The sequence below is a fragment of the Triticum dicoccoides genome, chromosome 6B, assembly GCF_002162155.2.
Source record: "Triticum dicoccoides isolate Atlit2015 ecotype Zavitan chromosome 6B, WEW_v2.0, whole genome shotgun sequence".
Classification (NCBI taxonomy): domain Eukaryota; kingdom Viridiplantae; phylum Streptophyta; class Magnoliopsida; order Poales; family Poaceae; genus Triticum; species Triticum dicoccoides.
Window position 1 is genome coordinate 148,573,816 of NC_041391.1, and position 12,248 is coordinate 148,586,063.

Sequence of the window (12,248 nt, forward strand, 5' to 3'; positions counted from 1 at the left end):
TATCATGTTATGCAGGATGATACAAACTGTCATCACTTCTCCGAGTGTCTCCAGATCCCAATATCTTGCCGGTCCACGTACAATAGCAAAACGAGCTTGAAGAACACCAAAGGCTCGTTTGACATCCTTCCGACATGCTTCTTGAAACCGTGAGAAATTTTTGTTCTTCCCACCTTTTGAATTTGGAATTGTCTTCACAAATGTTGCCCACTGCGGATATATGCCATCTGCAAGATAATACCCCGTGTTGTAGTTGTGACCATTGATGGTATAATTCACTTCTGGAGCATGCCCTTCAACTAGGTTTGCAAACACCGGTGAACGGTGGAGGACATTTATATCATTATGAGATCTTGGTAAACCAAATAAAGAATGCCAAATCCAAAGGTCTTGTGAAGCAACGGCTTCAAGAATGACCGTGGGTACGCGTTTATGGCCAACAAAAAAAACCTTTGTGTGCAGTAGGGCAATATTTCCACTTCCAATGCATGCAGCCGATGCTTCCGAGCATACCCGGAAACCCCCTTTGCTCTCCAATTGCAAGTAATCTAGCAGTATCTTCAGCATTTGGAGATCTCAGGTATTGACCCCCAAAGACCTTGATCACAGCACGCACAAATATTCTAAGATTTTCTAAACCGGTGGACTTTGCTAGCCGATAATACTCGTCAGTAAGATCAGCTGCTATCCCATAAGCTAGGATTCGAAATACTGAGGTCAATTTTTGATAAGGATGTAAACCAGGAACACCAGCACTATTTCTTCTTAGGAAAAAATAGCTATCATGTGCCTCTATAGCACTTGCTATGCGCAGAAAAAGAGGACGATGCATTCTATACCTGTGAAGAAAAACTTAAATGAGACATGAAGAGCGACTACTATGGTGAAAACGAAACTGATGCACCAATTTCATACCTATTGCGAAACATCCTTGCCTTGAAGGTGGGGTTCTCTGCAAAATAGTCCTTGTGGAGATTCTGAAAGCGTTCCGCAAAATTGCGCTGAAGAGATTGACGTCCCGGTTGTGAACCTCCATGTCGTGGAGCATCCAACCGGGCTTCTTCTTCCTCTGCTACAATTGCAGCCATCATGAGTTCCTCATCTTCGGAGGAGGAATCTTCGCAAAACTTCCGTGCCAAACTTCGACGGTGACTCATTTCGTTGTGGAGAGATGGCGAAAGAGAAGTAGAAGATGAGGCACGATCAGGATTGTGATAGATATGAGGGGTGATCATGTATTTATAGGGCTGAAACTAGCCGTTGAAAAACTAACCGTTGGTAGTTATGAAATATTCTTAGAATATAGAATAAGGGAGATGTTTAGGGGAACTGCTGGAGTTGAGAATTTTTAAGGGAGAATCTTTTTAAGAGAGTCCCCTGTTTTGAGATATAGGGGAGAAATTTTAGGGGAATTGATGGACTTGCCCTTATAATGCAGTGCCTCTGGGATATCTCTCTCCTCATGCCGAGTTTTTTTTTTTTTGCAAGACTTACATTGATGCTCGTATTTTTTAAAATTTATTTTCACTCTTTCAATTATATTTGTTTAATGGAAGGAGATGTCACGTCAACTCTCAAGATGTGATGTCGACTCAGTATCTCGAAGGTACGAATAGAGATAGGATATGCACTCGTGCAATGATAAAAGACGAGCATACGTGGGCACCTGCGATTAATTTTTGTTACTAAAAAACCAAACCTCACCTAACTGCGCCGTACGACGCGACGGGACGACACCCCTCCGAGACAAAACGCACAGTCCGGTAGACGACCCAGCGTGCGTACTCGGCAGCCGGACCATGAGCTCAGCTCACAACAGTAAACTACTCTCCGATTATCTCTCGTGCCACAGCAGCACACGCAGGCAGGCATAAATTCCAGCTGCTGCCTCCCCTTTCTTCCCTCCCCACCCCCCTCACCCTCCTCGACAAGAGCACGGCCATCCCCCCGCCCGTCTCCCGTCGAGAAGGCCACGACCATTGGCGGTAGATAGCATACATGGAGGTGGAGACTGCGATGCCTCCTCCGGCGGCCGGGCCGGTCAGCGTGCACCCTGCCTCGCGGGAGCCGGACCACACGGGGGCCTCCTCCTCGCCGTCGCCGGCGGCCGGAGGCGAAGCGAATGGCGCGGCCACCAAGGTGCAGAAGGTCTACCGGAGCTACCGGACCAGGCGCAAGCTCGCCGACTCAGCCGTCGTCGTCGAGGAGCTCTGGTAACCAGATCCTATCTACTTTACCACAAAAGGGAAACATTACTTCTTGCTTCTTTTCTTCCACTTGGTGGTCTGATAATTTCGGTCAAGAAAATCGCCCAACCCCCCCTTTCTTTCTTGGGATTCTTCGCTTATCGCCGACCTTTTCTTGGTCGCTGCCCTCTCGCGAGCCTGATTTTGGGTGCCGGCAATGCCTGATTTGCTTCGTCTTGATGGTTACGGGTGCTGAAAATTCACCGGTGTTCTCTGATTTGGATTGGTCAAGGTGGCAAGCGCTGGACTTCGCGCAGCTCAACCACAGCACCGTCTCCTTCTACGACGACCCGGAGCCGGAGACCGCCGCCTCGCGCTGGAACCGCGTCAGCCTCAACGCATCCAAGGTCTTGACACATTCCTTTCCCCTGCATCAGTCGCCAGCACAAGGCAGCTCACCATGATGGCCTTTTCCCCGCAAGAAAGTCATTTTTTTTTACTGGAATCTCCTTATTTTTAACTCTCAACTCATGCTCATGAGCATGTTGCAGGTGGGGCAGGGTTTATCCAAGGACGCCAAGGCTCTCAAGCTGGCTTTCCAGCACTGGATCGAGGCAGTGAGTACAAAATATCCTACACATCCACTACAAATTTTAATCTAATTTTGGCAGTAGTGTTGTACGGCAGGAGTATTGTACTACTTGCTGCTTTTCTATGCTCTCCAAATGTGTGTGTGAAAAGAATAAGCTTCCCAGTATCAGCTGATCACACTGTCAGTCAGCTCTGAACATCGATGATACAGTAGAAGTTCCACAGCTTGCCCTCATCTTGACTTGGGACTTCTGTTCGCAAAATTTTGAAATCCATCTGTCATATTCTTGTAGATTGATCCAAGACATAGGTATGGGCATAACCTGCATTTCTACTATGCTGTCTGGTGCCAGACCCAGGCTGGCCAGCCCTTCTTCTACTGGTAAGAACATGGCTGCCATTGTGCATATGAAAATCTTTCTGTTCAGACGGAATCATGCAAATCCATATCTAGTTCCCATTTCCCTACAAGATAAATCTGATCAATTTTGCACGGAAATTGATAGTCTTTTACACCTTCTCTTTTTGCATACGCAGGCTTGATATTGGGGAGGGAAAAGATGTAGATCTTCCAGACTGCCCAAGGGCTCGGCTGAAGAAGCAATGCATAAGATATCTTGGTCCAGTAAGATCATTTGCATGATGGATGCTATCTTTATCCTTTTCTTACTGAAAATATTCCAATGAGAGCTGCGTTAGAAATTCAGAGTGCTAAATTCATTCAGCGGTCAAGTTTCATCAGCAAGCCTCGGTTGCGATTAAGAATACCACTGACTTTGTGTTTCTCATGTTCACCTTCTAGAACATGTTTTGCTCATGATGAGAACGTGGGTTATGTTGCCATGGGTGTCGAATCAAGGGACAGCGGTGAAGGGCAGCACCATGCCAAGCGCTGTCACGTGCAGGAGTCACTATTGAACCTAACAATAACATGATCAATTGATAAAGGAGTTAGGAAAGAGATAGATTAAAATAGGAAGATGTTGATATGGTTTTCTGGGAATGATGATATTTAGTTAGGCAAGAGATAGCTTCTATAGTTGGTAAGGATATCTCAGATGTCAAGTCAAAACTAAGCCAGAGCCTGCCTAATTTCGACAGCGATTAGACCCAGCCTCGGTCTCTGCACACTTTGCGGTGCGCTGCACGTGACATATGTCTTAATGCTATTGTAAATAAATCAATATTCCCTCTGTCCAGAATTATAAGGCAAACACATGCTTCTCAGATTTATTGATCTATGACTATGAGGATTACGTCATACAAAAAAATCAATATCGTTGGATTCATACTAAACGCACTTATCAATGGTATCAATTTGTATGAGATAATCCACATAGTTGGGCAAATCGTTGGTCAAAGAAGTTTCAGAAGTCTGGAGTTATGTTTAATACTTTGTACATATGAGGTTATAGAACTCCCTAGCCTGTGCATTAATACTTCCCTTCAATTGTTCATCTTAACCACAGCATGTTCAACAAGTTCAGATTAGTCGTAAGAAATTGCTACATCAAAGTTTAGAAGAAAATCGTTGAGCATGAACTCCTGTAACAGCTGTCTGATGTTTTGCAGCAAGAGCGTGAGTTCTATGAATACATCATTAAAGAGGGAAAAATTATCCACAAGATATCTGGAGAGGCACTTGATACAAGCCAGGGCCCTAAAGGGACAAAATGGATTTTTGTTATGAGCACAGCAAAGAAACTTTATGCTGGGCAGGTAGTTTGATAACTCAGAGAATTTTATTGCTGCATAGCACTGTCAGGTCATGTTTTGGAAGGTTAGCTTCACCATATGTTTAACTTCCATGCTTATTTCTATATCCAGAAAGAGAGAGGTGTATTCCAGCACTCCAGCTTTTTAGCTGGAGGTGCTACTATAGCTGCTGGAAGGTTTACTGCAGAAAATGGAGTTATCAAGGTATTATCAAGAACCACCATCGTCTCTAAGTGCTACTATTTACGCAAAGATTTTACACTCGGTGATTTGTTACTTGAATATTGTATCCATATCCCAAAAGATTTACTAGTCACTTCATACTCATCATTTTGTTCTTGTGCTTTCTCACTGGATGCATTATGCTAATCTTATGCTTTGATGATCTCTTCTCATTTCAGTCCATCTGGGCTTATAGTGGACATTACAAACCGAGTGCGGAGAATCTTAGCAACTTCATGAGCTTTCTAGAAGAGAATGGAGTTGATCTGAAAGAAGTTGAGGTATACTATTTCCGGGCCAGCTGAATCTGAACACGCTCCTATGCTACCAAATGTAAGATGATTGACTTAACCAACTTATTTTTGCGTATTCAGGTACGCTCATCCACCAAGGAAGACTACTATGAAGATCCAGCACCTAATAGCAAACAGAACCCTGCTGCTGCTATCATGCCATCCAATCCTCCACAATTGATTCTCCCCTCCAACATGGTAGAAGAAGCCAGGGCATCTGGGCCATCTTCTCAGACTGAAGTTGGCAAGGATGATAATCTCCGTGTGGAGAAAGCAAGGCCAGCCTACCAAAGAACCTTATCAGGTGGCCTGCAAAGCCCTAGAGATGCCGGCGTCTCCCAGGATGCAATTCTTGAGAGGGTGAACTCCAAGAGCAAGTCCAAATCCTATCAGCTCGGCCACAGGCTGTCCCTGAAATGGAGCACTGGAAATGGTCCAAGAATTGGGTGTGTGAAGGATTATCCAATAGAGCTCAGAATGCAAGCGCTGGAGATGGTGCAGCTCTCACCGAGAGCATCGACTCCTCCGGCCTCGTGGAGGGTGCCGTCATGCCTCTCCCCCACCTCGCCGACGTCACCGCTCGTGCCAATGCAGGCCTCCCTGCCCCAGCCAAGTTAGGAGCTTGTGTCTTAGGCAATAGCTGTGTAGTCCTGCTGCTTCATGTTTGATGGGTGCTGCAAAGGTCAGAAGTCTGTGCTTGTTGTTTTTCCTTATGTTCCTCGAATCCATTTGTAGCTCAGATGGATCTGGTGAGCATTGTATGAGTTCGGATTTGGTTGAATTGAACTGACAATGTGTGATTGCGCCTTTTTCCAGCCAAATGTCACTATTGCAGAAATAGCTTCAGCAGAGTTTTCTGTTTCATATGTCATAATATGGTACTGTAGTATGATTGCTTACCACAATCAGAAAAAATTCAGGGACAAAACCTACAAACCATGACTGAATTTAAGGAAAATCAAGGATCAGCGAGTCAAAATCGCTAGCAAAATGGTAGTGCAAAAAGAGGGCCATGCATGCAGTAGTAGGATCTAGAAAATGAGAAGCAAATACAAACGAGAAAAACTTTCGGCGAGGCTCTTAAGAGCATCTCTAGCAGATTCGGTAAACGTCCACCTTGAAAAAATAGTTTATGGTATCCCGGAAATGATTATTGCAGGACGGCGATCCGGTAAAAGTATACCGCATATTCAAACTCGCAGTTCGTGCTTAAACTAGATCACCGGAGTTTATACATAAAAACATAGTTCATACTATATACCGGAGTTCATACTTAATAAAAATGGAAATTAAACAGCTCGTACTTAAACAGGGTGCCCTACATACTAGCATACTTAGATCTACTCATCGTCGCCATCGTCGCGGGGCGGGTTGCCGTGGAGGTGGTACTCCATGAGGGTGCTGCAGAGGACTTGCCCGAACTGGTACTCCTACAACAGTGCCTCCACCTGCGCCGCTGCAGCTTCATCTCCGGCGGTGGCGGCCTCCTTGGCCTCGAACCACACCTTCTCCATCTTCCGGCGACGCTTGAGCGCGGGGGAGAAGATGCGGTCGAGGCGGTTGAAGTTCCTCCACGCCCGTGCTCCGGCGCCGTGGGAGCGGGTGCGCCATTCCTCCACCAGCGGGCGGAGGGAGGAGCTCCCAGCCTCCGCATCGTTGTGGTGCTTGCAACACGGCTCGTTGTTCCCTCTGCGGCCGCCAAGCCCCCCTCGGCCATCCCTCCCGCTACCCGCGTATGACATCTCCTCTTGCCTCGGGTGGCTCAACTCGTCGGAAAACGACGCCCGAGCTCGCTCGATTTGTCGTTGGAGTAGAAGAAATACGGCAGAGGAGGATGGGGGAAAAGGAGGATGGTAACCCTAAAACGTCTCGGAGTCGGCAAATATAGAGGAATCAGGGGCGGTTTACGGGCCTCCCGTAAAGATTACGGGCCTGGCCGTTTTTACCGAACTTGGTCGGCCCTTTTTTTCGACCGTCCCGTAAATCCGCCGAAAAAAGCACCTTTTACGGGATCTGCTAGAGATGCTCTAACGCTGGAATTTAGGACATGCTGGAAGCTCCCTCTGGAACTTTCGGGAGGTGTCAGGGCACTCAAACAGCTCGAGATTTCTATGTGGGCAATATAAAGCCAACTTTATCTTTCCCAAAAGTATCCTTCCCTGTTGTATCGAGTTGAGCTCTTTACTCTTGCTCCATTTTTAAAAGCTCTCAAGCTCTATTTTCTTTAACACGCTCATATATATGCGCATACGCTCACTCCTATGAGCACACACACACATATCTTATCTCTATGAGCATGTCCGAAAGATTGAAGTTTGGAGTTTTCATTGAATGCACATCAATTTGAGATTGACGAAGTCGCCACAGACGCCTTCGTAGTGGACGGAAACGTCTCTTTCCATTGAATGCACATCGCCGGAAGGTCTGAAATAAATATATAAAGCTTCAAAGCTCTATTTACTTTTCATCCATCCATCAAATCATTCCACTCCTATCGAGGAAAAGAGAGTGGATCCCTTGATCCACACTTCCACCAAACTGATTTGGGTTCCACATTAATTTCATTGAGGATTTGTTATTCTTAGATATTTGGACTTTTAGGCGGCAGGAGTCAAGATCCAGAATCTTTCTTGCTTGTAATGTGCTCCAAAAAATATTATAAAAGTGTGGTGATCACCTTCTAGACCAACCCCGAGTGATTTAAGTTTCATGTGTTAGGGGTGACTCAAAGGAAGGATAAAATGAACCACTTGCTGGCGTTCCGAAGCTTTGGCTTCGGCACCTCTCTAGCGAGTGGCTGACGTAGAATCCTACCGTCAGGGGTGCCAAGTAGTGTAATTTGATTTAGATATCACCATAATCCTAGCAAATACTCCTTAAACAGCATTAAGTTGTCAAACAATTAGTGTCTAGTGTGTATAAAAAATTAGGTTGCAATTTAAAGGGGGTACCATGGCAACCCACTAGATCAGCCACTGTTTCTAGCGAAGATTAGCACTCCCAAAGAGTGAACATCAGGATAAATTATGTGTCCTCGACTCACTTGTGTTTAGTTCTTTTCCGCGTCTTTTACTTTCTTTGTATGTTTGCCTAATTGCATATCTAAATAACCAACTTTATCAATATCCTAAAATTGTCAATTGCGTTAAAATTCGTAGTTACCTATTCATCCCTTCCTCTCTATCAACCAATTCACAGAGTCTTCATCAAACTACCCAGTGGGTGAAGGATCATTTTCTCTGTTTTCTTTCACATTTATGCAACTAATTTAATCATTGAGAGCTGAAGGAGGAAGAAGTTGATTATCAAGATGGGGCGGCCATTCGCCCGCATTTGCATTCATCGAGGTAGGGCAGACGGCCCTGACAGCCATGGTATAGGCCAAAAGCCAAAAGCACATAAATAGATGCTTTTTGGCTCATAAGCCAAAATCCAAAATCCAAAATCAAAGTTAAGCCTAACCAAACACCTTCTCATTAAAGGCTCAAACTATCATCTCCGACAGGACGGATACCAACATATTCTGGTGAGATATCTTAATCATCATCATCATCATCTGTGTTTCTGTTGGGTTCATGACACTAAACGTGAACAGCAACACAGAATCTAAGCCATCAACGGACATGTGGCAACCGTGTAATCTTACAGACTGGAGAAACAAGAATAACATGACCTCAAGTCTTAAGACAGCAACGCTTAACCTGACACAACGCAGAGAGTCCCAGCTACAAGAATGGGTAACACAACACTGAAACAGCGCCTAGCACCTTGCCGGCACTCGCAGACGTTCACTACCTATCTTTCAGCTCTAGCTCGAACGTCCGCAGCTTCTCCTTTATAGGAGGAAGGAACAATTTCACATCCTTGCAGATCCGCGACTTGTCGTCCCATTCGAGGGTATCGGTGAACCTCACTTCTGCCTGAAATCAGAAGGGATTGTTTCAGACAACCAATACCCAGTGATTGATTATAATGGTACCGGCACTATAGAGAACGGTAGTGGTTATTTGTACCTCGAGGTCATCAAGCTCACCAAATGAAAACTCGGGGATGTCTATATGGCCAGTGACCTTCTTCTTCTCTTCCTTGACTAACCATTCACCTAATTAGCATTACCACAAGCGAGTTAGCGATAATGGAGTAATACATATTTTAAATGAATGAAAGTGATGCAATGTTTGGCATGATATATGCTTTACCTTTAAATCTCAAGCTCAGCTCATAATTATAACCTACTCTCTTCTTATTGCGGACCGTTACTAGAAATGCCTGTTAAACCACCAAGGATATGGACAGGATTACTTCGTGCAAAAAGGTTATCAGGTTATGAAAAATAGTTATGAATTGATGTAATTGAACGGTCTTGTCAGACATTGTGCTTACATCGCCTGAGCATTTGGACACTTGATCAATGGATGCCTTCCCCGTGGAGAAATCCAGTGAACCTAAAGAACCCAGCAAATCCTACAGTACATATGAGCTAATATCTGTCAGAGAAATTTAATACATACAATGGAAGCATCAGTGAACTATTCTAGACAAGCATTTTGTAAACAGCTGGCTACTAAACCACACACCTTTATCCTGCCATTAGCCCATGAATTGAGGTTCTTCTCCTCCCATGTTCCAGCCTGCAAGTGCAAACATGAAAAATGTCAGAAAATAGTAGATTGGCAATTAGCAGTATAACCATCCCAGAAGATAACGGTATCGAAAAAATGGGCAGCTACAGCAACTACCAAAAAACGCCAAAGGTAATAGAACTAAATCTGGACAGTTTGCAGATGGTACGAGTCAGCAATAGAAGTAAATTTGTCCAAACAACTCAAAACTCAAGTTATAAGGCTGTTCCTAAATTTCTTGAGACCGCCGTAAGTGTACTCCATATCTCTATTTAACTCATCAAGAGAATCATAGGTTATTACTAGTAAGATGCCAGCCACAGCACCTCTAAATGCACAAGACCACCAGTATATACTAACTCAAGTATCGTCCTAGTAGTTCAAACCCCAGCGTAATCAGATCTCTTTCTCTTTGCATATTTATTCCTCTATTTATGCAATTGTAGAACTAGTACTATGAGCTTGAGGTCAAGTAGTAGCAACTATGCCTAGAACAGAGCTGTAGAGTACACCAAAGTTATGTACTGCAAAGCTAGTCTTTGTTGCAGAACTTCACACAACACAAGACCATTCCCTCTCTTTTTTAATATATTTTGATTTTGCTGTGAATCCACATCAATACTCAATAGTTTATTTATTTTTAAACAGGAACACCGTTACACTAGCTCTATCTAGATAGACTATACTGTCGAACAGCAATACTCATGTGTTGCAATGTGCGGCAGTAAACAAATTCCCTGCACGATAGGGTGAATGCACCTCCACAATCTACTGGCGGCAAACGGAGATTGCAGATTTGCCGATACCAAATCGACTGGGTGGGTTCATGGTGATCGAAGGAGGTTTATGACTGCGAATCAACATTTCCCAATGTATAAACGTATGTTAATTGTCAGATCATAGGCTCATCGCACCAACAAGAAATTAGGAGCTCCCGAATCACAATAATTCATGGTATTTCAGTAGCTGCCAGTCCCCTAAGGCGGCAGCGCGCATAAGTGTGGAGAGAAGGGCCTCTGACCTGATTCCAGACGGAGCCGAGGGCGTTGGGGTTGCCGCCGCTGCCGTTGGCGGCGGAGGGGTCGAGCTTGCGCGGGACGGCGGGAGGCGCCGCCTCGCCCGTGGCCTGCCGCACCCAGTACCTGTAAGACGACTTCTCCGGCGTCCCCGTCTCCGCCGCCGTCACGGTCTCCGTCGCCGCCGTCACGGCCGCCGTCTCCTCCATCGGCGGATCGAGCCCTCGCTCGCTCGCTACAACAGATCTCTCGGAGGGAGGCGGGAGATCCGCGAGGTCGCGCGCCTCTTCTCGGGGATCGAGAGGCTTCTTCCCCGGGCGGAGGAGGAGGAGAGGATTGCCACCAGAATTTTCTGTGCGCGTCGCGGATCGTATGGGGTATGGGGGGGCTCCAATTTTGACTCTTTTATGCTCCCCCCGCGGCGAGTGCCCACGTGCCTCGGGAAGCTTCTGGATTCTTTTCCGGTTTTCTACACTAGCTAGCTGATCCCCACTGTGGGCCCGCGTGTCAGCGTCGGCGTGGGGGAGGTTTTTCCTTGTTTTGAGGAAGAGGGATAGAACAGAGAAGCAGGGTGACAAAATAAGGAAAGAAAATACTAATTTTTTTATTTTTTAAGAGAAAACTTTCCATCTATTCATCTTCAATCATAGCAATACAATGAATATCAGAAATAAGAAAAGAAAATACTATTGCCTGTATATTTTGTGGTAGTTAAGGCTTGGGAACTATTGTTCGTCTGTATATTTTGATGAGGTGATATATATTAACCCCTCCCGTTGATGGCGAACTTGCGGTTATAGGATTACACCCCTTTTTGGACGTGGTGGTAGGATAACACCATAGTAGTGGCAGGATGAACTTGCTATGGTATGATCATGCTGTGCTTTATTATGTTACATGTCTAATGTGCTCCATTACTTGTTGCTTGAATTGTTTCTCTTTTGCCATACTAGGACAAGTGTTATGTTGTGTTCCGAGAGAGGGTTCCCGGAGTTTGGAAAGCAAGCGATGAACAAGTAACGAGTTACAAAAATTGCTGGTATAGAGGGTTTAAGAGCAGCCAGACAGGAGAGGGTTCTTACGCTGAGGCCATGCTCAAGCAAGCATGCAGTGTTGAAGTTGGCAAGTCGGATCGACGGTTTTGGCCTGAAGAACTTCATAATCACCCGTCTAGTTCGTCGTGGTTGCAGTTTTGTTTTATTGGTGTGATCGTATGTAAGGTGTAGCTAGTAACCTCACCATATGGGGCACAAGATGAGCAGACCTCGCTGCCTGTTTGAAACTAAACACCGTGTAGTTGCATGAACAGAGCCAATGCAGGACACCAAACGTCATGGCAAAAGTGCTTCTAGCCTAGATGCGGGCAACCAAACGATATGTAGATGATGTTTTTTTTTCTCTGTTTTTCCTCAACCAGACCAATTGACAAAATCGATGGATGGGCGTAACCAAACATGTGTAGAAGACTTTCGCAAAGTCCACACTTAGCTGCTTAGTCTCCATGATAGTCATGTATCAGTCCAACATATGATCTCCTAGTGCTCAAGGGGGGACATGTTCCTGATGCGCGTTTTTTCTCTTCTTTGAAAAGGAGGATGACCC

General features: G+C 45.3%; 2 protein-coding genes across 2 annotated transcripts; one reads left to right on the plus strand and one right to left on the minus strand.

Moving 5' to 3' along the window:
- The first annotated feature begins 1,817 nt into the window (after positions 1-1,817).
- Positions 1,818-5,859, plus strand: LOC119323160 (IQ domain-containing protein IQM3-like). The gene is made up of 9 exons (XM_037596741.1): positions 1,818-2,213; positions 2,479-2,593; positions 2,738-2,803; positions 3,071-3,159; positions 3,315-3,402; positions 4,350-4,496; positions 4,605-4,697; positions 4,895-4,996; positions 5,090-5,859. The coding sequence occupies exons 1-9, from the start codon at positions 1,999-2,001 to the stop codon at positions 5,624-5,626; spliced, it is 1,452 nt and encodes a 483-aa protein (XP_037452638.1). The 5' UTR covers positions 1,818-1,998; the 3' UTR covers positions 5,627-5,859.
- A 2,625-nt stretch (positions 5,860-8,484) lies between these two features.
- LOC119320384 lies at positions 8,485-11,058 on the minus strand. Its single transcript, XM_037594492.1, has 6 exons — positions 10,652-11,058; positions 9,586-9,639; positions 9,392-9,472; positions 9,208-9,277; positions 9,022-9,110; positions 8,485-8,928 (listed from the first exon to the last, which is right to left on the minus strand). The coding sequence occupies exons 1-6, from the start codon at positions 10,853-10,855 to the stop codon at positions 8,800-8,802; spliced, it is 627 nt and encodes a 208-aa protein (XP_037450389.1). The 5' UTR covers positions 10,856-11,058; the 3' UTR covers positions 8,485-8,799.
- Positions 11,059-12,248: the final 1,190 nt, after the last annotated feature.

Coding starts and splice junctions, on each gene's coding strand:
- LOC119323160 (XM_037596741.1), top strand. CDS start 1,999: ATGGAGGTGGAGACTGCGATGCCTCCTCCGGCGGCCGGGCCGGTCAGC. Junction 4,698..4,894: donor CAGAAAATGGAGTTATCAAG/GTATTATCAAGA, acceptor TTCTCATTTCAG/TCCATCTGGGCTTATAGTGG. Junction 4,997..5,089: donor TTGATCTGAAAGAAGTTGAG/GTATACTATTTC, acceptor TTGCGTATTCAG/GTACGCTCATCCACCAAGGA.
- LOC119320384 (XM_037594492.1), bottom strand. CDS start 10,855: ATGGAGGAGACGGCGGCCGTGACGGCGGCGACGGAGACCGTGACGGCG. Junction 9,640..10,651: donor TCGGCTCCGTCTGGAATCAG/GTCAGAGGCCCT, acceptor TTGCACTTGCAG/GCTGGAACATGGGAGGAGAA. Junction 9,111..9,207: donor GCTGAGCTTGAGATTTAAAG/GTAAAGCATATA, acceptor AATGCTAATTAG/GTGAATGGTTAGTCAAGGAA.